Source organism: Lithobates pipiens, unplaced genomic scaffold, assembly GCF_037356315.1.
Source record: "Lithobates pipiens isolate NorthernLeopardFrog02 unplaced genomic scaffold, aLitPip1_a1.2 Scaffold_22, whole genome shotgun sequence".
NCBI lineage: Eukaryota > Metazoa > Chordata > Amphibia > Anura > Ranidae > Lithobates > Lithobates pipiens.
Window position 1 is genome coordinate 192,277,752 of NW_027507784.1, and position 23,248 is coordinate 192,300,999.

A 23,248-nucleotide genomic window follows, 5' to 3' on the forward strand; every position below is an offset into this window, starting at 1 on the left:
GTACGCTCACCCTTGCAAATAGACACAGCCCACAGTAACAAACAGATAAGCTACCTGGGCTGTGAATCTGTGCACGGGAGCTTGACAGGAAAAGCCAAGGGATCGTCGAAGAAAGCCGTTGTCTGGGATTCCAGAAGTCAGCATAAACGAAATACAAGCCAGGGTCAGAAACCGGGGTAAGTCTTGGAACACTGTAACTTGGAACACTGTAACTTTGAACACAGGAACACCTCTGGTGACAAGAGACAATGAACTGACCCAGCCCTCAGAATGAGACAGAGTTTTATACCCAGCTAATTAGGTAACCTGCCACAGCTGATCCAAGTGACAGGTACAAACAGAATTGCCCACAGTTCTAGAACTGAGGTGTTGCTCAGAGGTAAAGAAACAGGAGAAAAAATAAACAGTCATTAGTTCAATACCACCTAGAGCCACTTGGGGCGCGACCACGCTTGGCCATCTAAAAGACACGGTAGGGACCGTGACCAACAGTTCTTCGAAAAAGGCCACCTCATCACTCAATCCAAACTAGTCACACTGAGGGTAAATGGCACATTTCCTTTTTGGACCTTTGCACAAATCGGGCACTTTCTTGACAAACCTAAACCACAACCTGACTGGTCGAGACAACATACCCCCTTGGAATCACTATGCTTACAAACAGAACCCCAAAATCACTTAATCTCCTCAACATACACTTTACTTTTCACAAACCAAAACTCCAAATCTAACTGGTCCAGCCATAAATGGGAACTAGAATTCTCAATTGATCTATTAGATCAAGACTGGGAAAAAATATATACATGCATACACAAAGGAACACGCATTCAAAATATTCTCAAGATGGTATAGAACTCCCCTTAGACTACATATAATCTATCCTTCACTTTCCTAAAAATGCAGGAGGTGTGAGGGGGAGCTGGGATCCCTTTTACATATCTGGTGGGCATGTCCCAAATTACAAACTTTCTGGAAAGAGGTTCACCGACTGATTGCCCAGATAACCACTTACAGACTCGAATACTCACTAGCACAATTCTTACTACTCCACTCCTCAACCCCCAAACACAGCCTACCCTCGCTCACTCGCCATGCATATGGTAAATGCAGCTAAGATGTATTTTCCAGCTAAGTGGCATTCTCCAGAATGGCCTTCTGTAGAAGACGCATACAAAAAAAAAAAAAAAAAGAAGAAATGGAAGAACTGATCCATCAAGCAAAAGACACGCCCTCCAGATTTAGCAAACGTTGATACTGCTGGATATACTTTACCACTACAGACGAATACAAGCAGACGCTGCCCTTATGGGGCCTCGAACGCTGTGGAGGAGTGGCAAACTGGATAATGCCCCTCCCCGCCAACACTTTCTTCAGCATCATTCCAGTCCGGTGGTGGAACTCCAGGGTGTGGTCACAGTTATGACCTTTGTGAGCCCTGTAGTTCCACCACTGGTATCAGTATTTTTTTTTAATAATTGTTAGGTGCCCCATTGGGGGACTGTCCCTAGGCAGGATGGGGTCCCCTTCCCCAGAAGAGATGAGGTCCTTTTCTCCAGGGCAGATGAAGTTACTGCCCCCAGGTGGGAAGGGGTCCCTGTCCCCAGGGGGAGATGGAGGGGGTATGTAATGGTGTGTGGGGGATGGGGTCCTCTCACTCACCATGACCAAGCTGTAGGCCGCACACTCATCCATGTTGGCCTGGGCTCCATCCAGTGTGCTGGACAGGTGATCAGCATATCTCCCAGAAAGACCTTTCATCATCTGTGTATGACGGGGGAGGAGGGGGACTGGCAGACAAGCCTGCAGTGTCCTCCAGGGAGCCGGCTCTCATAGGGCTGAACCGTATCTGTGTGCTTAAAGTTTATTTACCCGGGAGAAGTATGCAGTGCAGTGTGGTCTGGACTCGGGGGGGTGGGACTCTGGCTGGGGAGAACAGACATCGGACTGAGCGGCAATGCATGGAGCAGGAGAGGGGTACTCTGAGGAGCCGGCTGAGGACACAGGTCATGCAGGGAATGCACAACTAAAGAGCAGCCAGTGCGATAGTCGAGCATGGAGCTCTGCTAGTCACCTTCCACCTCCAGCCACCCGTGTGCATGGTGCACTGGTACCCCTAGCTGCCTATGCTGCTGCCGGCCATATGTAGAGGGGGCTGCATGGACCCCCTGCATCACAGGGCCCGGGTGCGGTCGCGACTGCTGCACCCCCTATAGTTATGCCCCTGCCCCTCCCCCATCTCTTTCTTAACCCCCAATCACAATCTACTAGATCCCCACACCAGAATACTAGTTCAAGACCCACTATATAAAATAATAGACATCAGACCACCTGTTGATACCTAAATGACCAAAGACACATCGACTTAAACTTGATGAGACCACTTACCTAATACACAGTGATAAATGATGTGTTTCTATATGAGCATTCTCTCTTGAGCAGCTATATTGTTCTATGTGCGTATTGAGCACAGCAGCAACATCCGCGTTTGTGCTCATATATGTTACATCTGTCATATTCTCAATGTTTTGTTGAGCAACACAAATGGGTTATGTATATATACTATTGTGTTATCTCCTCTAGAGATACTCCCATTTTGGAGCTTTAATATGTAGTACTCATTATGTTACATGTGTTGACCCCACCTGTTCCTTGATATACCGACTATGTACAATTTATAGCAGTTATGTACAATTTATTCCAATAAAGGAGAGGGCATCCACAGGAGTGGGGGGGGGGGGGGGTGTGCACATGTCTCACCCACTTGAGGCATGTACACTGCCCCCTGCCCAGCCACATGCATGCACATCCACCATCCAGGTCAGCATGGAGCCTATTCAATGCTGCTCAGAGTAACCAGTATCTAGTAAGATCATTCTACTTGTTCTGACTGCACCTTCTGAATTCATGGCCTTCGCCTACTGTCAGAAACCATGAATCAGACCGAGACAGAAGTACAATTAATCACACTTGTTTAATAATAACAAAAAGTTAAACAGAGTAAGTGCAGTCAATATATAGCTAGAGTTCAGTAACCAGATCAGGTAATCAGCCAATGCCAATGTCAGAGAGCCAGAGATCAACATAGTAGTACAGCAAGCAGGATAAGGAGCCAGAAGCGATGTCAGCCCTGCAAGTCTTCAACAGGAACGCAGGAGAAAAGTCTCTGAGATGTGACCATAGGTGAAGGCAGAGATGAAGTGAGCTGGGTGGCTTTAAGTAGGCAGGACTGACGAGCAGATCAACAACAGCTGAGTCACTGTGGAGAGAAAGGAGCTGCCAATTAACTGACATCTGAGCGGCCAGGTCAGAGAAGGAAGGGCTGAGTCCAGCATTGACAGTAACCTTACCTGGGTCTCACTTTGTATGCTGTTAGGTTTGGCTATGGTAACAGCACCATATATTGGTAAGTGGTATAAGGGTACAACTAATTAATACTTACCTAACTAATACTTATACTTTCTCTTCTTCTGTCCATCTTTATGTAGAGCAACATTTTTTTTTTTCAGATCGAGAGGTCAGAGAGGTCTTTACAGTGAGGTGTCATGTTGAACGTCTATTGACCAGTATGAGAAAGTGAGAGCGCTAACAAAAAATTGAACACACCTGTTCCCTATTCACACCTGAGACCTTGTAACACTCATGAGTCACATGACACCGGGGAGGGAAAATGGGTAATTGGTCCCAATTTGGACATTTTCACTTAGGGGTGTACTCACTTTTGTTGCCAGCAGTTTAGACATTAATGGCTGTGTGTTGAGTTATTTTGAGGGGACAGAAAATTACACTGTTATACAAGCTGTACATTCACTACTTTACATTGAAGCAAAGTATCATTTCTTCAGTGTTGTCACATGAAAAGGTATAATAAAATATTTACAAAAATGTGAGGGGTGTACTCACTTTTGTGAGATACTGTATGTCCCCAGAAGGTACGAAGGTGCTCCTTGGATTTTGGGTCCCTCTATAAGGCTAGGATGTGAAAAAGTCTCACACATGAGGTATCACCATACTCAAGATGAATAACAGTTATTACACTGTGGTGTAAAGCTATGTATGCCCATGATGTCTATGACATATCTTATTAATTGACAACTTTACATTTTCATTTTCTTTCTCATATTTTCCAGAAACTTGTGGCAAAAAATTACATTTTCAAAAGACTCACTATGCCTTTCAGAAAATACCTTGGAGTGTTTGCTTTCCAGAGTGGGGCATTTTGTAGATGTTTCCACTGTTCTGGTACTCCAGGACCTCCAAAAATTAGATAGTCAGGAAATTAGATGAGTAATTTTTGCTCCTTGAAAGCTCAGAGGTGTTCCTTGGCTTTTCTGCCCCTCTGTGCACCTAGGCTGTGAAAAAGCCTAACACATCTGGTATCTTCATACTTGGGAGGCATAGCATAGGTTTTGGGTGTAAATCTAAGTATGGCTATGCTGTGTTTGAGAAATAACTTGTTAAAATGCCAACTTTGTGAAAAAAAATAAAAAATGTAATTTCTTTATTTTCGAAAAAATTTGGACAAAAAATTACAACTTCAAAAAACTCACCATGCTTCTTATTAAATACCTTGCCTGTCTACTTTCCAAAAGGGGGTCATCTGGTGGATATTTATCCCATCCCGGCTATTTAGGGCCTCAAGAAATGAGACAGGCAGTTTGTACACAGGACTGATCAATTTTAAAATATACTAAAGGAAAATCCACTTTTGACTGAAAGTGCACTTGGAAGTAAAGTCTCTATAGATCTGAGGGGGACATGCAAGGAAAATAAAAAACAGCATTTTAGCTTGCACATGATTGGATGATAAAATCAGCAAAGATTCTGCTTGTTCACCAAGAATCGATCCGCTGAGCTGGTGGATGACAGGTCTGTCTCTGCTCACTGTGCAAAGACAGACCCGTCAGATCTCCACTCTCCTCAATGAGGAGATCGGATTAAAAGGGTCTGTTTTCAGCCCATGTGATCCGCCAGACAGATGAAAAATAGGGTTTCCATCTTTCTGGATTCAGCAGATCGGAGCGGATGTCTGTGGACATGTCGCCGCTGACATCAGTCGCTCCATAGAGGTACATGGAGAGTCCATTCAGGTCCGCCTGAAAAAAATGACAGGCCTGCATGTGTGAAAGGGGCCTAAGCCACTGCAATATATTACAGCTTTATAAATAAAAACAAGTTTTATAAACAAACTAAAATATTGCTTTTTGACAAGTAGAAGTACAACTTGAAAATATAAAAACCCCAAAAAACTGTAAACGCCATTGGCTGTAATGTCATTGCACATATTACCTGAATATATTAGCAACATTAAATATTAAGAAAAGAAATAAAAGCCTTTTTCCTATTTTTCTTTTGGTAGCTTAGTAGATGCCCGTATGTATTCTTATGTGGTAGTGCAGTGTTCATTCTGACATCACATTTCAATTTAGTTTTAGTCATAGTCTTTTGAGTAAAATGCCCTTTTTTAAGTCGTATTTTAGTCATCTGAATTGTTTTTGCTTTAGTTGACTAAAATAGTACACATTTTGTTGAAGAAAATATTTTCGTAGACGGAATTAAAACTAGGCACCTGCTCCCCCCAAAAACGGGCCAAGTGGTAGGGGAGGGAGCAGATAGGCAGAGCTTACACTTTTGTGTGGAGCTGCACTTTAAGCTGGCCATAGACGAGTCAAAAAAGCTTATGTTCTGCCAATGGGAAAAGGTAAATAGTGTGTAGGATTGTGCCATAATTTGTTTCCTGTTTCGAAAAAATCCATCATTTACTGTCACTGCAGATCGTAGCACTGCCGCAAAATGTCCCGCTGGTGGTGAAGAGAAGGGATTTTAAACGCTGTGATGCAGCGTAAGGCAGCTCCAAGCCCCCCCTCCTCTCATTCTACCATCCTGTCAGACTTTCTTTCCCTACATCAACTAATGCCGAGCAGCATTCTGGGAAATGTAGTCCGGCTCACCGGCACTCTCGCGCGGTCTATGAATGGTGACATCACTGCTGCTGTAGCCGTAAAGTGAGGCCTCGTGTGCGGTGGTGGTGGACCAGCGCTTCTTCTATCGCAATGCCACCAAAAAAGCCTCCGGCGCCGCAGCCTGCGAAGAAGACGGAGCAGAAGAAGAAGGAGAAGATCATTGAGGTGGGCTCCTATCCTCCGCTCGGGGCCGGACGTCAGGCGGTGTGATCCTCCTGGCCTGCCGGCTGCTTCCTTCTCATCCTTCCCGGCTACTCTGGGCCCAAGAGTCAAACCACTTCCACAGTGCACACAGGGCGGCCTGGCCGGGGGCTGTGTGTGGGATCATTGGATGGAAGTGATCAGCTCCATATGGGGACATTAGTCACCGGCCAATGGACGTGTGTGATCACAGTGACAACGTGTTGCAGATCTCACCCCTGCCATGTGTCACTTGGAATTATTCCCATCTTTTTATCTCTCTATCCCATCATGCCCGGTGTTTATTCTTCCTTACTTGTACTAACCTGAGCCCCCCCTATCCAGGTTCCTCACCGATGCTTCCCTTGTGCACGGCCAATAGTCCGGTAGCACAGGTTAAAGTGGAGCTAAAACCCCATGTACACGGGGCGCTGGGGCAAACCCCTCATCTAACGTGAAACCGGTGTTTAGAAATGCCCATTTTACTGTGTTTTGCCCCTAGAAGCGTTTATTGATGAGCTCATTTAATGGTGCTGCTCATGAGATCATTTATGGCACCACTTATTTTATGGCTCTACAGTTATCGATCACAGCATGCCTTGAATGTTAAAGTGGAGTTCCACCCAAAAGTGGAAGCTCTGCTTATCCGACCCCGACAACCCCCCCCCCCCCCGCCTCATTTGGCACCTTTCAGGAGGGAGCTGGTACCTATCCCCACTTCCGGGAGATTGTGGCCCCATCACTCGGAAGTTCGACAACCGCCCCCCCCCCAACGCCAGGCTGTTCAGAAACCGCAGTGCACCTCAGACTGCTCTCTGCTAAAAAAAACGGGTCACAGAAGAGCAAGTTGGACTCCTGTGACCCATAGGAGAAGCCCAGCCTTAAAAGCTCAGGCTGGACTTCTCCTTTAACTGCTTTGGGAAACTGTTAAAGCGGATCTTCAGTCTTCTTCCTTTTTTTTTTTTTTTTTTTTTTTTTTCTCCATCTTTTAAAACTTCTGCTCTTGTTGTTTTTAACTTTGGATAGTAAAACATATTTTTTTTTTTTTTTTTGTATGCCAGTAAATACCTTATTCAGCCCACTTTCTTGTCTGGTCATAAGCCTAGGCTTATGACATCATGCACAGCTCTCTGCCAGGGAGGGGCGGTGAATCATAAGAGGGCCAATGAAAGCTACAGAGCTGGAGGTGTGCCTCTGTGTAAATCCAGGAAGTCAACAGGCAGCAGCTTCAGCTGCCCACAGTTAAAATAGCTGCAGCCAGACTTCGTGGAGGGATATTTCTGCAGCATATTTGGTAAGTGCAGAATCGCAGTGTGTGTGTGTGTGTGTGTGTGTGTGTATATATATATATATATATATATATATATATAATATATTTTTTACAAATTATGTGAGCAGACTGCAGTTCCTCTTAAAGAGGAGTTCCCCTTAAAAGAAAAAAAAAAAATTAAAAGTTGGCAGCTACAAATACTGCAGCTGCTGACTTTTAATAATCGGACACTTACCTGTCTCAGGGTCCAGCGATGCTGGGAATGAAGGTCTGCTCGGCGGTGCCGGCATTATAACTGTGGGCACCCAGCTGCTCGAGCGGCACTGTGTGACGTGATTGGCCGTGCAGTCATCTGGGACCTGTGACGTGTCCCAGATGACTGACAGGAGGGAGGGGGCAGAGCTGAGCCCTTGCTGCGCTGAGGGGAAGTAATGTCACCAGCCCAGGCACTGAAGGAGGCAGACTACGAGGGACCCCCTAGCAACAGGCGTTTAGATGTGACATAAAATTTCTTTTATTTTTATTTTTCCCCCCAAAATTTTTTTAATTAGATTTTTTTTTTTTTTTTTTTTTTTTTTATGTGCAACACCACTTTAAAGCCCTTCCTGCTGCTGCCTCTTGGCCCTTTAAAGTGGTTGTATAGTCTATTTTTTTACTTTTACCTACAGGTAAGCCTGTAATAAGGCTTACCTGTAGGTAAAAAAAAAAAAAAATCTCCTAAACCTGTATGGTTTAGGAGATATTCTCCTGGCATTGAGCTGCTGACTGCAGTGGCGCATGCGCACAGGGGTTGAAAGCCCGGTAGATGCCAGATCCAGCCGGAAAGAATTCTCTCGCGCTTGTGCGGGAGTGATGATCTCGCCGCTCTGGCCACTCACAGCGCCGGAGCCGCGATATCTGGAAGACACGCCGAGGGAACGTATCAGCTCCCTCAGCGTGTATCGGGCGATCTGCCGGGGCCTCGTTCTAAGGTAAGTATTTCATAATGAGCTGGTATGCGGTGCATACTAGCTCATTATGCCTTTTTCCTTACAGGTATGAAAAAAATTTCAGTGGGTTTACTACCACTTTAAGAGGTTCTAAATACTGGGAGGTAAACATTCCGATCATTTGATTAGCAGTCAGTGCAGTCACATGATTGGAAAGCGCCGGATTGCAAAAATGCATCAGGAGCTTTATGTTACCTATCAGTTATTGTGCCTGGTGTGTGCAGGGAGTGGGCACTCGGCACAGTAATGTGTGTACATAGGGCTGCATATGTCTGGTGGGAAGAGGTTAAAGGAGAAGTAGGGCCAAAGCTCTTTTGGCCCTACTTCTCCATTCGGTCACAGGAGAAAATAGGAGTTCTGCACTCCTGTGACCTGAATTCAGCTGATGTCGCTCCGGTGCAGACTCCGGAGAGATCCCAACTTGAAAGTGAAACTTAATAATAATTTTTTGTTAAATAACAATTCTGTCATACTTGCCTGCTCTGTGCAATGTTATCGCACAGAGCAGCCGATCCTCCTCTTCTGGGGCCCCCCCATGCCCCCATAGCATAGATACTCGCTATGGGAACGCTCTTAGATGCTCGCTCCTAAGCCCTGCTGTGTGTCCATTGATGCACAGAATGAGCCAATGAGGGGGGTGAGAGCCGGGAGAGCAGCCACTCTCCAGCACATCTTTGGATCAAGATTGGGCTCAGGTAAAGCCTGGTACACACTAGTTTTCTTTTTTGTTCAACCCAGCAGGACTGAATGAAAAATAACTGACAGCTCAGGAGAGGAGCCACTGTACTAACTATGGGATGTTAGTACATCGATCTCCCCTGCTGTAGTGTTCTGTAGTGTTGACTGCCAGATTGGAGATTGTCCATAGCAACCAAAACTGTCCCTTTACATCAAAAGTCGTTTTAGACCAGCTAGAAAACAGTGATATTAAATTAGAATCACTCGCAGAATTGAGCGATAATGATTTGTGGGGAGATCCATCATCAAATACTGAAAAGTAATGACAGTGACAATTCTTCAACTGAGCAAATTTCAGTATTTTTTTTATTTGATTACATTATTGAATAATTTTTATTATTTGGTATAATTATTTATAATATATATATATATTTTAATTTATGATTTTGTTTTTCAAATTTTATCATACCCGGAATGTCTACTAGACTCTGGTTTGAACAGATTTAAGTGAGATATTCCTAAGAATTGCAGGCCTACAATATAAAACGCCAAATTTCCATACAAAACATTGTACCGCTTTCAGTACCTAAAATCCGACATAATCATGCCTCCAGGGAGCTTAATGTCAGTAAGCTGATGCCACTGAGAGCCTGAGCCAACCATCTCCACAGCCCAGTGCTCTAATGAGAGCTGGAGGGTCAGAGCAGAGAGCCAGAGTGAAAGTCACCAGCTCACTGAGGACCGAGAACTGAGCAATTGGCGGTCTTTGATCACTCAGTTCTCGTTGTGGAAGTGGACAGATACAGCATCGGACTAATGTTGCATACAGCTATGTGAGAATTTTTTTTTTTTCTTCTCAAAACCTGCACTTCTTATAAAACATAACTAAACCTATTTATCTCTGGGTCCAGAGAGAACCAATTTGAATTGTCCACATCATGCGGTCAATGACTTAGACACTCTGAAGACAGACCCATCCAAGACATAGACAGAAGGGAACAGGACCCAGAGCTTGTATGATCGCGTGGTTGTAAACCCTTACAAACCACTTTGACCTACAAGTAAGCCTAGATTAAGGCTTACCCGTAAGTCCAAGAAATATCTCCTAAACCTACACGGTTTAGGAGATATTTACAAAAAGACAGGCACCGCTGCCTGCACCGTAGACAGCGGCGCACTGGGCACGTTGCTGCTAATAGCGATATGTGGCGGCTCCCATGCGTGGGAGTGCCGTCATCGCTGCTCAGGCGCTGTGAGTGGCCGGAGCAGCGACACCCGGAAGAAGATGGACGCTCCGTACTACAGGGGACAGCGGTGACTTCGCTGGCTCCTGTGTCGGGTAAGTGACACATAATGGGCTACTATGAGATGCATTATGCTTTACCTTTGCAGGGCGACAAAGAAGTAAACCCATTAGGGTTTATTTCCTCTTTAAGATAAATGAAGGCTTGGATTTAGAAAGTGTTTTGACTTTTAACACGGCAAACTGGGTGGGTGGAAGGGTACTTTACTGTTATCCTACAATTGGGCTTTAAAGCTCCTGCAATTGATCGTTCTTGCATATTTACATGAAGTTCTAAAGAGCATTTACAGCGCTACTAGTGGAAATATATAAGCTGCCAGCACCAACAATAAGATTAACTGTAAATGGAAATGTGATTAAAAAAAGTGCAAGAGTAAAAAGTGAACGTGCACAACATCAATTGTGCTGTAATGTTTTTGGAGAAAAAACGTGCACTAATCGATAAATCTTATCGGACTTGTAGTTCTGCAACAGCTGGAGGTCCGCTAATTAAATTTCCTTGGCGTAGACCAAGTAAAGATGAATTTTTATGGCATCAAATCGCCTCAAAAAAATCTCACCACATCTACCCTAAGCAAATTGCATCGCCCCCAGAATATCAAAGCACATCACATCGCCCCCAGCAAATCACCAATCAAGTTTAGCCAGTTGTGCCCCTGTCAAGTTCAGCCATTTACCTACCACAGGGTCCCCAGAGAGACCCCCCCCCACTCCTCAGCCAGGGTTCCCAGAGAGAGAGAGAGAGAGAGAGGGCAGGCAGCAGAGACATGATGTAATCTCTACTGCCTGCATCTCTGCATAGTGAGGGAGGAGATTCTCCCATACTGTCCGCTCGATCTCCGGTGCTGTCCCCTGGCTCCAGTATTACAGAAAAACTTTCACTTCCTCCCGCCTGATGCATGAACTCCTCCCATTCGCGTCATTTCCTATCTGCCAAAAAACATGAGATTTCGGCAATAGGCAATTCGCAAGGACTCCTGGGGTACATGACGATGCTATCCCAAGAACCCTTGCAAATTGCCTAGTGACTTAATCGCTTAGGCGATTAGGGGCAGAAGTGATGGACAAGAAACGCAAAATAAGGTATTTACAAGAAGAAAAATTAAAATAAATGATCATTGTCAAAAGTATAATCTAAGGGCAGGCAGCACAGAGGAAGTTCTGAAAATGGGTGGAACTCTGCTTTAATATGTATTAAGGTTGATTTAATCACTGATATCGCTCCATTTTGGTATAGTATGTATGTCTATCTAGTATAACTATGGCCTATGGGTCACTCACTCAGCGCCACCTCAATCCTACAGTGCCAGCAGCAGGTAGATGTGTTAAACTATCATATATCGATGTCTCAAACTTTAAAATCAAGAAAATATAAAATCTAAAAAAAATATAGATAAAGCAAAAAATAAAGATATAAAATTACCAATATAAAATAGAGATGAAATCAAAACATAAAATAAAACTAAGCGGCTGTTTTAGATAAATATACAATTGCAGTAGTATCACCAGAGCTAAAGTTGCATCAGATAAATACTAAAATGGCGCTAAAAAGCAAATAAAAATATAAATAAAAAATTGATGGTAATGAAACCATAGGGCAATGGCAAACACCACGGCCAACAATCTTTATGTAGCAGATGGATATGTGGACTCTTAGCGTGCACTCACCACCAGAGTAAGAATGTAATTATCCACATCGTGATGCACACACCCCTCTGGGGTACAAACTCGCCAGACGCCGCTAGAAAGAGAGCTTTATATCAGTATACAAACACCGCTCTGTGCCAACACCCCAATTATCCAGAAGGTCCACTGGTATAGGTACTCTGATTGTATCATAAAACACAAGGATAGATGTACATAGCGTAATCCTGTTTGTTATAATGCAAAAATTCCCTTACAGCAGAAACCCCCCCTTAATCCTCGCTGCTTACATTTATAATGCAATCAACGACCATAAAGAAATAAAATAGAGGGCGCTATCACCATCTCCAACCGTCCGCTGGAAGTGTGCTGTTCCTTGCAGACACTGCATTACACTTCCAGGTAGAGGGCAGAGCGTGGTGGAGCGCACAACATCACTTCCAGTTTCCGTGCTGGTCACGCCCTGACTGGTTTTGTCATTCGACTTCAACAGAGGGCATGACAGCATGGCGTGATAGCTGATATATATACACATCCACCCACTCCTTTTTAGCCAATGAGAATTGCCCAGTAACTGGCGACACATATCTAGCCTCATCGGCCAATTGGACATCATCAGCATGTAGGAATCCACGGGGGAAAATAAGACACAATGGATACAACTTAAAATTGACAGATCACTGTCGGGTACAAACACTTATAAAAATGCATCATTAAGGTGGAGCCGGCACTTATGGGACCATATATGAGACGGATGGGTAATCAATAAGTATACACATTGTTGCTGGTAAAAAGTTATGTGTTATTTATTTATAATGGATCTGCTACATCACAGATTAAAAGCGGTGGGTTATTCGTTCTCCCACTAGAGCCCATTGTAATCGTTTGTGTCAAATATACATAGAAATATCAATAATATTATTTAGACCCCTTTCACATCACACCACCCTTTGCGTCGGCGGTAAAACGCTGCTATTTTTAGTGGCGTTTTACCGGCGGATTTGCGGCGCATTTCGGCCGATAGCGGGGCACTTTTACCCCCCCCCGCTAGCGGCAGCGAAAGGGTTAAAACCGCCGGCAATATGTCACAATAGCGGCGTTTTGCCGGCGGCATTACAGCGCTGCCCCATTGATTTCAATGGGGATCAGCGGTGGAGGAGCGGTAAGCACACCGCTCCTTCACCGCACCAAAGAAGCTGCTGGCAGGACTTTTTTTTCTGACGTCCTGCCAGCGCACCGCTGTAGTGTGAAAGCCCTGGGGGCTTTCACACTACACACAATGGTGCAGCTTCTTTAGGGTGGATTGCAGGCGCTATTTCTAATGCTATAGCGCCTGAAAAATGCCCTGCTGTGAAAGGGGTGTTATTCTCAAAGGCATAGTTTAAAAAAAAAAAAACTATATATATATATATATATATATATATATATATATATATATATATATATATATATATATATATATTTTATTTTTTTTATTTACAGGCATATATCACCCAGCATGTATTAAACATATCCTTATATATGTAAGGAGGACTGTTAACTAATAAAGTAAGGTAAATACCCCATGTTCAAAAGTATTTAGACACTCACGTACGCAGAAGAAAATCCGGACTAATCACCTATATTTAAAAAGAGACCCTTAAATACATCAAGCTTGGCACAGTGTGTTATGTACAGTATATCTCATACCTGATGCATTGCTGGGGAAGCTGACAATTTAAAGTGGTTGTATACCCAAATTTTACACTTTTAACTACAGATGAGGCTTACCTGTAGGTAAAATTAATGTCTCCTAAACCTGTACGGTTTAGGAGATATTCCCTATACATGCAGCCACTGACGTCAGCGGCGCATGCGCTCTGAATGCCCCAGCTGAAGGTCCGGCAGCATTACCGGACCTTGCCGAGAAGAAAACTGCTACTAAAATGTAATTTGTGACATTCAATAAACTTACAATGCAAAGCTTAGTTTAGCTTATTTTAATAACACAAGGCATAGTGTTACTTGTTCACAAAGGACACCAGCCTGCTTGCTAAAATGGACAAATATGGAGAGACCGCACCATCACCAATAAAGTGCTGGTTATGTGTCTTGGACCCTTATCATAAAATGTAATACAAAGCACAAAAATGTATTTGTAGATGTGTGTGTGTGTGTGTGTATGTATTATTAGAGAGAGAGAGATATCTCACAAAAATGAGTACCCCCCCCCTCACGTTTTTGTAAATCTTTTATTATATCTTTTCATGTGACAACACTGAAAAAAAATTACTACAATGTAAAGTAGTGTGTACAGCTTGTATAACAGTATACATTTTTCTGTCCCCTCAAAATAACAACACAGCCATTAATGTCTAAACCGCTGGCAACAAAAGTGAGTACACCCCTAAGTGAAAATGTCCAAATTGGGCCCAAAGTGTCTATTTTGTGTGGCCACCATTATTTTTCAGCACTGGCTTAAACCTCCTGGGCATGGAGTTCACCAGAGCTTCACAGGTTGCCACTGGAGTCCTCTTTCACTTCTCCATGATGACATCACAGAGCTGGTGGATGTTGGATACCTTGCGCTCCTCAGAGGTGGGGTTCAGGTCTTGAGACGTGCTTAGCCAGGCCATCACCTTTACCCTCAGCTTCTTTAGCAAGGCAGTGGTCATCTTGAAGGTGGGTTTGGGGTCGTTAGGTTGGAATACTATCCTGCTTCCCAGTCTCTGAAGGGAGGGGGATCGTGCTCTGCTTCATTATGTCACAGTACATGTTGGCATTCATGGTTCCCTCAACGAACTGTTGCTCCCCAGTGCCGGTGTTCTGTTGGAACTTCTGTATCGAAGTGCCAGAGCCGTACAGAACTGCACAACAGCTCATTTCACAATCGGCTGTTGGGACAATCTTATTGTTGGATTTTGCCATGCGCTCGTGGGGCGTGTTAATTTCGGTGAAGGGCGAGTTTGTCAAAACCTGCCCTTCACTAGACTAAACGCATCCAGGAAAAATAGCATACAAACATTTCCTTTGCAGCACTGCCCATCATCCGATAAAAATCTGCCCTCACCACAATGAAGATGTCCAAACCTGCCCTTCACCGAAATAAGTGCGAGGCACAATCTGACAATAACATTGCCCTGACGGCTATTGTCTGCACAGGCACCATCTTACCGTTGCAGCAGCTGATCCTGAAATCAGCTTTTGTGCAGTTACAAACGGCGCATGCGCATTGCTGCTCGGGCACTTCTCAATAGCGGGCACTATCTGATAGAACACCGCAGCCCCAGACCACACTCCCACCACCATGCTTGACTGTAAGCAAGACACACTTGTCTTTGTACTCCTAACCTGTTTGCCACCACACACGCTTGACACCATTTGAACCAAATAAGTTTATCTTGGTCTCATCAGACCACCGGATATGGTTACAGTAATTCATGTCCTTAGTCTGCTTGTCTTCAGCAAACTGTTTGCAGGCTTTCTTGTGCACCATCTTTAGAAGAGGCTTCCTTCCTTTTAGAAGAGGTAAGCTGGTTGGTGGTTTAACTCTGCTGTCACGCTAATTTTATATGCTCCTGGCGTAGCAGGGTTGCATCTGGTGGTGTTATTCGGGAGTCCTGAGGGTTGTCAGGACCTCTGCTTGGGTGGGGGGAGATGTCAGCATCCTACGGCTGCCATTGTAGGTGGGCGTATTGGTAGGCCCAGTTGTCGTCTGTTCTCATTGGCGCATTAATTTCTCTGTTTGTTACGTGGGGTATCATTCGTTTGGCACGTACGCCAGTATCCTTTCCCGTCGTCTTAAACGTTTCCATGTATCATCGTACTGTCTTCGCTCTGATATTGTTTAATCGCTTTTGCTTATGTTATTGTTTCAGAGCATGGTAGCACCATATATATTATAATATATTTTTAAATTTGGCAGCTACAAATACTGCAGTTGCTGACTTTTAAAATATGGACACTTGCCTGTCCAGGGCGCCCGCAATGTCGGCACCCCAAGCCGCTCTGGCTCTCGGGTGGAGGTGCCGCCATCTTCTGTGAGTGATTTAGAAAATGGAGCCTGATTCTCTACTGCGCAAGTCACGCTGTGCCCCCCCAGAATGGTGCAAAATGTGAAACCGGAGCGGAGGGGGGGGGGGGGGGGATTCTGAAAAGCAGAAGTTTCTTTTTTTTTTTTTTTTTTTTGGTGGAACTCCTTTTTTAATATGCTCTTAATGCCCATGCTACAATTTCTAGACAGTTTGGAGTTGATCAAAGCCGGCTCGGCTAGAAGCTAAGACCTCAGCTGGGCCCCCCAGCACCTGCTCCTGAATGTAATGTTGACATTTCTTTACCGTGGCAGCTCCTTCACATTTAGCAGTGTTACTGTCAGTGTCCCCTACCTATATCGGGTAGGACATTCTAGTAGGCTAAGATGTCAATCTGGCCTCTCTTCCAATAGCATCTCGGGACATTCCGGAGGCCAAAGCTTTTACTTATGGGGAGGTCTTGGTGGTGCTCGAAATGAAGGATCCTAGGCTTAGCCACAAACTTGGCATGGCGGAATTCTTTCTAGCATTTGGTATTTTGAGAGATTTCGTCTGTTCTGTCAGTCCTAGTAGGAGGGTGGATTTAGAGCTATACTTTCATTAGATGGTGGGTTCATTTTCCACAGTTGCCATCGGTTTTGCAGCAAAGGTGGCGGGCACTTGGACATAATTCCAGGTGGTGACATCTTGGAGCAGTTTTGACATGCAACTTTTCCACAGGCATTTCACCAACCAGGAATCCCCTGTGTGTCAACGGTCAATCAAATGGTCCAGTTCTTTCTCCACCTTTCTGCATGTGGAGGGTGAGGCCCATTGGGGTGTTCAGTGGCTATTTTTCAACCAATATCGGTAATTTTGTAATTTTTGTCTGTGCCTCATTCATCTTATATTCCTGGCCTCATTTCCTCATTCCCTCGGTAGAATGTTCATTGAAGTATTCGTCTGTGGGTCTGGCTGTCCAGCACATTCTACAGTTAGGCAGGGGTTCTTGGCTACGCAGGCTGATATTACCAGTGCATTCAAACTACTTTCTATCAGTCCTTCCTCTGGCAAGTTTGCACATACTTGGGCATTGTTCGTTATTTGCCCTATACTGACAGCAAGTGTGTGTGTATATCTCTATCTCTACCCTCTACCTTGTTGGCAAGTGGTTAATGAATGTGGGGCACAATGTAAATGGTAACCACCGTATAATAATGACTATAAAATGCAGTATCTAAGTTCTTCTTCTTTCTTTTTCCTCCTCCTCCTCCTTCTCCTTTTTTTTTTTTTTTTTTTTTTTTTTTTTTTTCTCCTTCTCCTCCTTCTTTTTTCTCCTTCTCCTCCTTCTTTTTTTCTCCTTCTCCTCCTTCTTTTTTTCTCCTTCTCCTCCTTCTTTTTTTCTCCTTCTCCTCCTTCTTTTTTCTCCTTCTCCTCCTTCTTTTTTCTCCTTCTCCTCCTTCTTTTTTCTCCTTCTCCTCCTTCTTTTTTCTCCTTCTCCTCCTTTCTCCTTCTCCTTCTTTTTCTTCTCCTTCTCATGAAAATGGAGTTGCTTTTAAAGCCCAGTATAGACTGCCCTGACAGCTTATGTGCACTACCTGGAAATCTGGTTCTACCTCTACTTCCGGCAGAGGCTTGCCACATAGGACACTATTAACTGCTATGAACAAACTAGGAAGCTGCTGTTAGGAGCCTTTTGGATCTTTGAGCCTCTCGCGATGCACAGGGGATCAGTTCATAATGTGCTCCACAACAACTGCAGGAGGGTTGGTAAAAGGTGCTTGTGCTTTAGGATGTAATGCATATACCCCGATTTTTGAAAGGCTCATATGGCTTTGTTCTAAACTCATGACAGCCATATTTGATGCCTGTCTAGCTTTTAGGCTGGGTTCACATCATTGTGCTGTGGTTTTGGTAGCAGCGCAGGTGTAGCTCAATTGTATCCACTTTTTACACAGTTCCTATTAATATCTATTAGATTTAGCATTTTCTGAAATCAAAGATGGCACATGCTGGATGTGCTTTCATGAAAACACAATGTTTAATAGAAGTCCAAGAGAAGGGCACCTAAAGTGTATAAATCGCGCTGCTGTAGCTCACTGGTGTAAACCCGCTCTTATAAAACTCTCCTCGCTGTTCCTAAATAATATGCTATTCATATGGCTGAGTGTGCAGTCATTTTCACATATGATGAACGTTATTTATTGTGACTGTCAGTATGTGGCAGAAGTACATTATGATATTGTTTTTATCTTTTTATTGCTGGATCCCCAAGTTTTTCAACTTGCCCGTGATTCTTGACTTGGTGTAGTCAGTGGATCTGTGCTAGCACTATTGGTAAATAAGGATGAGCTCCAGTGAGTTCACACAGCCCATGTGCAGAGCCTGCCAGGAAGTCAGCGCTGTGCTAATCACCGGCAGTGAGACATTCATCCAATATCTTGCTCTGCCGCCACAGACATGGGCCACCTTGCAGGTTTGGTGGCCACGATCCCTGTCCTGTCAGGTAGTGAGGTAGTTTTTGCAGCCAGAAAACGCCCCTGCCAAAAAATGCTGATCATGGCCTATGTGTGCATGGACACATAGGATAACATATGGGGGGGGGGGGTGGGGGTTCACTGGCTGCAGAAGAAACTCCTGAAGCTAAAAAACAGCAGCTGTAAAAACGTCCAGTATGCATGAGACCTTAAAGTGGTTGTAAACTCTCCCCCATAACTTTGCCCCATGTAAATCAGCCAGCCCATGTCTACTTTGTCCATCTATTATCACAACTTCCTACTGAAATCCCAGGAGACTGCAGAATCATTCAGCTTCCTCCTATACCCCATGTGACCCTTGACATCACATGCAGTGTAAAGCAGGGCATGGGACAGCATTACTGCAGTCTTATCAGCTGAAGCTGATAAGGCTGACAAGGCCAAACACTAGATAATCGGCACAAGTAAATACTCTGAAATAAAACAAATCGGCTATGAACAGGCAAGCAGGGTTGCCATAGAAATGTTTGAGAAGGAGGCTTGGTTAACAGTACAGGAAGTGCTCAATGTAAGGGTGGAAATAAACTCCACTGTAGACTCCGAAAACAATCCTTAGATGGTGCTGCCTAACCCCTGGAATCAAGTGTGTGTGTTTTTTTTTTTTTTTTTTTTTTTTTTTTTTTTTTTCTTTTTTACGTTTCTTTAAACAGTAATATGCTGTTTGGGCTGGATTACAGTGGCTATAGTTTGATAATTATTGTAATGGACTAAATGAAAAGAAGCATCAGAGTGGGAGAGTTTACTTCCTCTTTGAGAGGTGAGAGAGTTGGAAAGATCTCCAGCGGCAATGCTCACCGACTAGTAGTACCAGTACCCATCCAGGAGAAATGGTGCCTGCTCTCCAATGCAGCCCTGTATTCTCCTGTCTTCCAAGTCATGACCGCAGGGGAACGTGCACCCCCGGCTGCATAGCAAGTGACGTCACCTGGCAGTGCGCCCACTGTGCATACACAATTAATTATTGGCACCTAAACGGCACATTTTATTTTTATTTTTTTGGCAAAATGATGAAAACACAATTTTTGGCCACCAAAATTTTGATGCTATACTACTAAAAATAAATGAAATATAATGTGGAAATGAATATATGATTTTTACATTTTGGCCATTCAACCCCAGGAAGGACAAGGAGCTCCATTGCAAGGGTCTTTTTTATTTTTTCTTATAACCTGGATTTGGGCTTTACACTTGCTTTAACATGCATTTTTGATGCTTCAGTGGTGCTTTTTTGAAGTTTTAATGAAGCTTGGCAGATAGGTGTGTGTGTGTGTGTGTGTGTGTGTGTGTGTGTGTGTGTGTGTGTGTGTATTCTCATACCTGCAATACCAACAAAGAAAGCTAAAGCTGAACAAAAGCCTCTTAAAAGGTGCAGCTTCAATAATCAAGCTTTGCCATAGACTTCTATGGAGGCTTTGAAGCACCAGGGAAGTGACATGAGGTATAATTTTTGACGGGAAGTAAACCTAATGTGTGAAGAGTACTGTAAGCTAACCGTTTTATGTAGTGACATGGGGCTTTGATTGGCATTCAGAGCTCTTCAAAAAGCGCATCCTATGCCACATTTTGAAGCAAGCAACACAAACATTGATGTGATGGCTGGGCTCTCCGTTTTACTTCATAATGCAGTGGAAGCCCATTTGTTATTTCATTGTTCATTTTTCACTCCAGACAAAATCCCACTTTTTTCAAGTGCAATATTAGCTTTTTTCCTTTTTTTATATTGCGTGTGTAGAAGTGCCCCTTCTGTATATCTTGAGGAATTGTTTTCTTTTGAAAAGAAACCATTTTAGAGCCGGTTCACACAGCGGGCGAGGCGACACGACTCGCCTCGCTCTCGCAAGTCGCCCCCGTTCTGTACAATGGAACCGTTCTGAGAGGAGCGACTCGAGTCGCTCCGACTCAGAAAAAAGGTTCCTGTACTACTTTTGGGCGACCTCGGGGCGACTTGCATTGACTTCTATACAGAAGTCATTTGCAAGTCGCCGCTGAGGCCGCGGCAGGTCGCGGCGAGGCAAGTCGGAGTCGCCTCGCCTGCAGTGTGAACCGGCCCTTAGGCTTCCTGTACAATTGGCTGTCACTTACCGCAGTCATGGGAAAATGCAAAATTTGAGTTTTTTGCTGTTTTCCCCTGGCTGGTGGTCAAAATGTTCCTATCCTGAACGCGGTTCTTCCATGTTGAGGAGGAGGAGGTTGAACCTAACCGCAGCAGCTCCTAAATTGTGCTAAAAGTCTATGTGAACATTGATACATAGGCTTTTATGGTTTGGCAAAAAAAAAAACACCAAAAGCTCCTAAATTCAAGTTTGAGCTGGTAGTGTACATGAAGCCTTATTCCCAGCAATAAAATCTTTTAACATGGATGGTTTCTTTATTTAAAGGACAAAACATTCGGTCTAAAGAACAAGAAAGGTGCCAAGCAGCAAAAATTCATTAAGAATGTTACGCATCAAGTGAAGCAGACCCCTCGAGTGGTAAGTGTGTGTGGTTGTGTTTTTTGTGTGGTGGGGGTGTTTTTTTTCATTGCTTGCTTTTTGCTTAATTTTTCAGCAATTGTTGTAATGCAGTCTGGCTTTTGTGACATTCTTTGCAAAATAATCAATGCATGCCTTTCTTTTTAATAGGTTACACAGACTGAGAATGATAAGAAAAGCAAAAAGAAAGAACTTCTAGAACTGAATGATCTCTTTAAGCCGGTAGTAGCTGCACAAAAGGTCAGCAAAGGTAGATAATCTGCACATTTTTCACTAAAATTTGCATATGAAAGTTTTTTTTTTTTTTTTTTTTTTTTATATAGAGATAACGGGTGAAACCAGTCGGTAAGCTAGCAATGCTCTCCAGCAAATGCTTCAATGTTGTAAAAAAAAAACAGTTCTCTTAAAGTGATACTAAAGGGGTGTGTGTGTGTGTGTGGTGTCAGTTATTTTTAATTTGCTCCTGGCCTCTTCCTCCTGTTAAGTGCCCCCACAGCCAGCAGCTTGCTATGGGGGCACCCAAACCGAGCCGTAGCTCCCTGTGTCCATTCAGACACAGACCTGTGGCCCTTACTCACCCCCTTTCTCTGCGGACAACAAAGCAACATGGTATATGATCTATGCTGGGGTTGATCATTCTATTCATTTCTGGGGAAAAGAAAGTTGTGACAAGTCAGACTCCTGATAGAAAGTTTGGGGAAAAGACTGCACTACAACGTAAAACAATTCAAAAGAACAATCTGAGAAAAGAAGCTGCCAAAACTCAAAGTTCAACGTGAATAATAAAACAGTGTAGCTCTAGTATGCACACTAAAATAAAATGGTGTATGTGCCTGAATATGAAAATACACACACACACACACACACACACACACACACACACACACACACACACACACACACACACACACACACACACACACACACACACACACACACACACACACACACACACACACACACACACACACACACACACACACACACACACCCACCCATATATATATATGGCACCAAACCAATGGGGATGTGAAACTGATTGGCTGTAGTCACTCTCAGCAACACTTCGAAGGTAAGTAAATAAATACTCTTACCAACTGGGATGGACACACATGTTGTATGACAGTGGGTCAAAACAGGCTCGAGATCCTATGAGGTCTGGATCAGGTGCTGTACACGGGAGGTGGTGAGGCAGGGCCGATGTGGTATCCCCAACTCTTGGTCCCAAGACTCCACGGGCACTCTACAATCCAAATAGATGTTGCCTCAAAAGAGCACATGGGGGGGAAAAAAGGAGGGCTCCAGATAAGGCAGGTCAAACCAGATGGTTTCTTGAAATATGTCATATATCAGCAATGACACAATAAAAGTGATTACAAAAAATATAAAAAAGGGAATAAAAGCAGTGTGGGGTACAGTAAATGCCAGCCTGATGCATTTCGACACTAGAAGGTCTTCAACTGGGACTCTAATTGCTTCTTGTGGAGTGTTGTGTATAAGGTGACCACACATTACAGCTTGGTATGGTTTCATCCAAACCGACTAAAATGCTCGTTGGAGTGAATTTTGACAGTTTACAGTTTGAGTTACATACAATAAGGAGTTATTAAACATCCATATGAATGACTGAAACTATGCAATCATGTGCATACAAGAGATTACTGTAGGCTCCTGGTCCAGCCAGGGCACTGTAGAAATATCTACTGAAGCAATGTTTGGGTCAGCTTTTTTCTTTCAGAATTTTCTTGTAAGAGAACATATTTTTTTAAACCAGCCTTCTAAAAGCAAACACAAAAGATTTCTATATGATAAAATGGCTATCTGTGCAGTTGGCAGAGGTTTGCATTGAATATTCCACTTGAATGCTGTGGTTGCATGGTAACCACCTTTGCTGGTGTAGGATGGTATGTGGCAGCTTCTGTGCTGTCAGATTTGCATAATATATCTGACTTGTGTCCATATGTGGCTTTTTGACATTTCGTTTGCAGGTGTTGATCCAAAATCTGTTGTCTGTGCATTCTTCAAGCAAGGACAGTGTACAAAAGGCGACAAGTGCAAATTCTCCCATGACCTGTCTTTAGAAAGAAAATGTGAGAAGAGAAGTCTTTATGTTGATGGAAGAGATGACGAGCTTGAAAAAGGTAAGCTATGTTTAGTCTTTATCAAAAATACTAGCTGAGTGGCACAAGTAATGATGATGCATTCCTAAGATTGGCTTTTTGTTTAC

The 23,248-nt window shown here is 43.7% G+C and overlaps 1 protein-coding gene across 1 annotated transcript in view; it reads left to right on the forward strand.

Moving 5' to 3' along the window:
- The first annotated feature begins 5,959 nt into the window (after window positions 1–5,959).
- Window positions 5,960–23,248, forward strand: part of ZC3H15 (zinc finger CCCH-type containing 15) — a 50,191-nt gene continuing 32,902 nt past the window's right edge. The window contains exons 1-4 of the mRNA XM_077448758.1: window positions 5,960–6,125; window positions 20,929–21,021; window positions 21,172–21,271; window positions 23,010–23,162. Of these exons, the coding sequence (XP_077304884.1) occupies window positions 6,051–6,125; window positions 20,929–21,021; window positions 21,172–21,271; window positions 23,010–23,162 (421 nt within the window). The 5' untranslated portion in view covers window positions 5,960–6,050. The remainder of the gene's footprint in view (window positions 6,126–20,928; window positions 21,022–21,171; window positions 21,272–23,009; window positions 23,163–23,248) is intronic.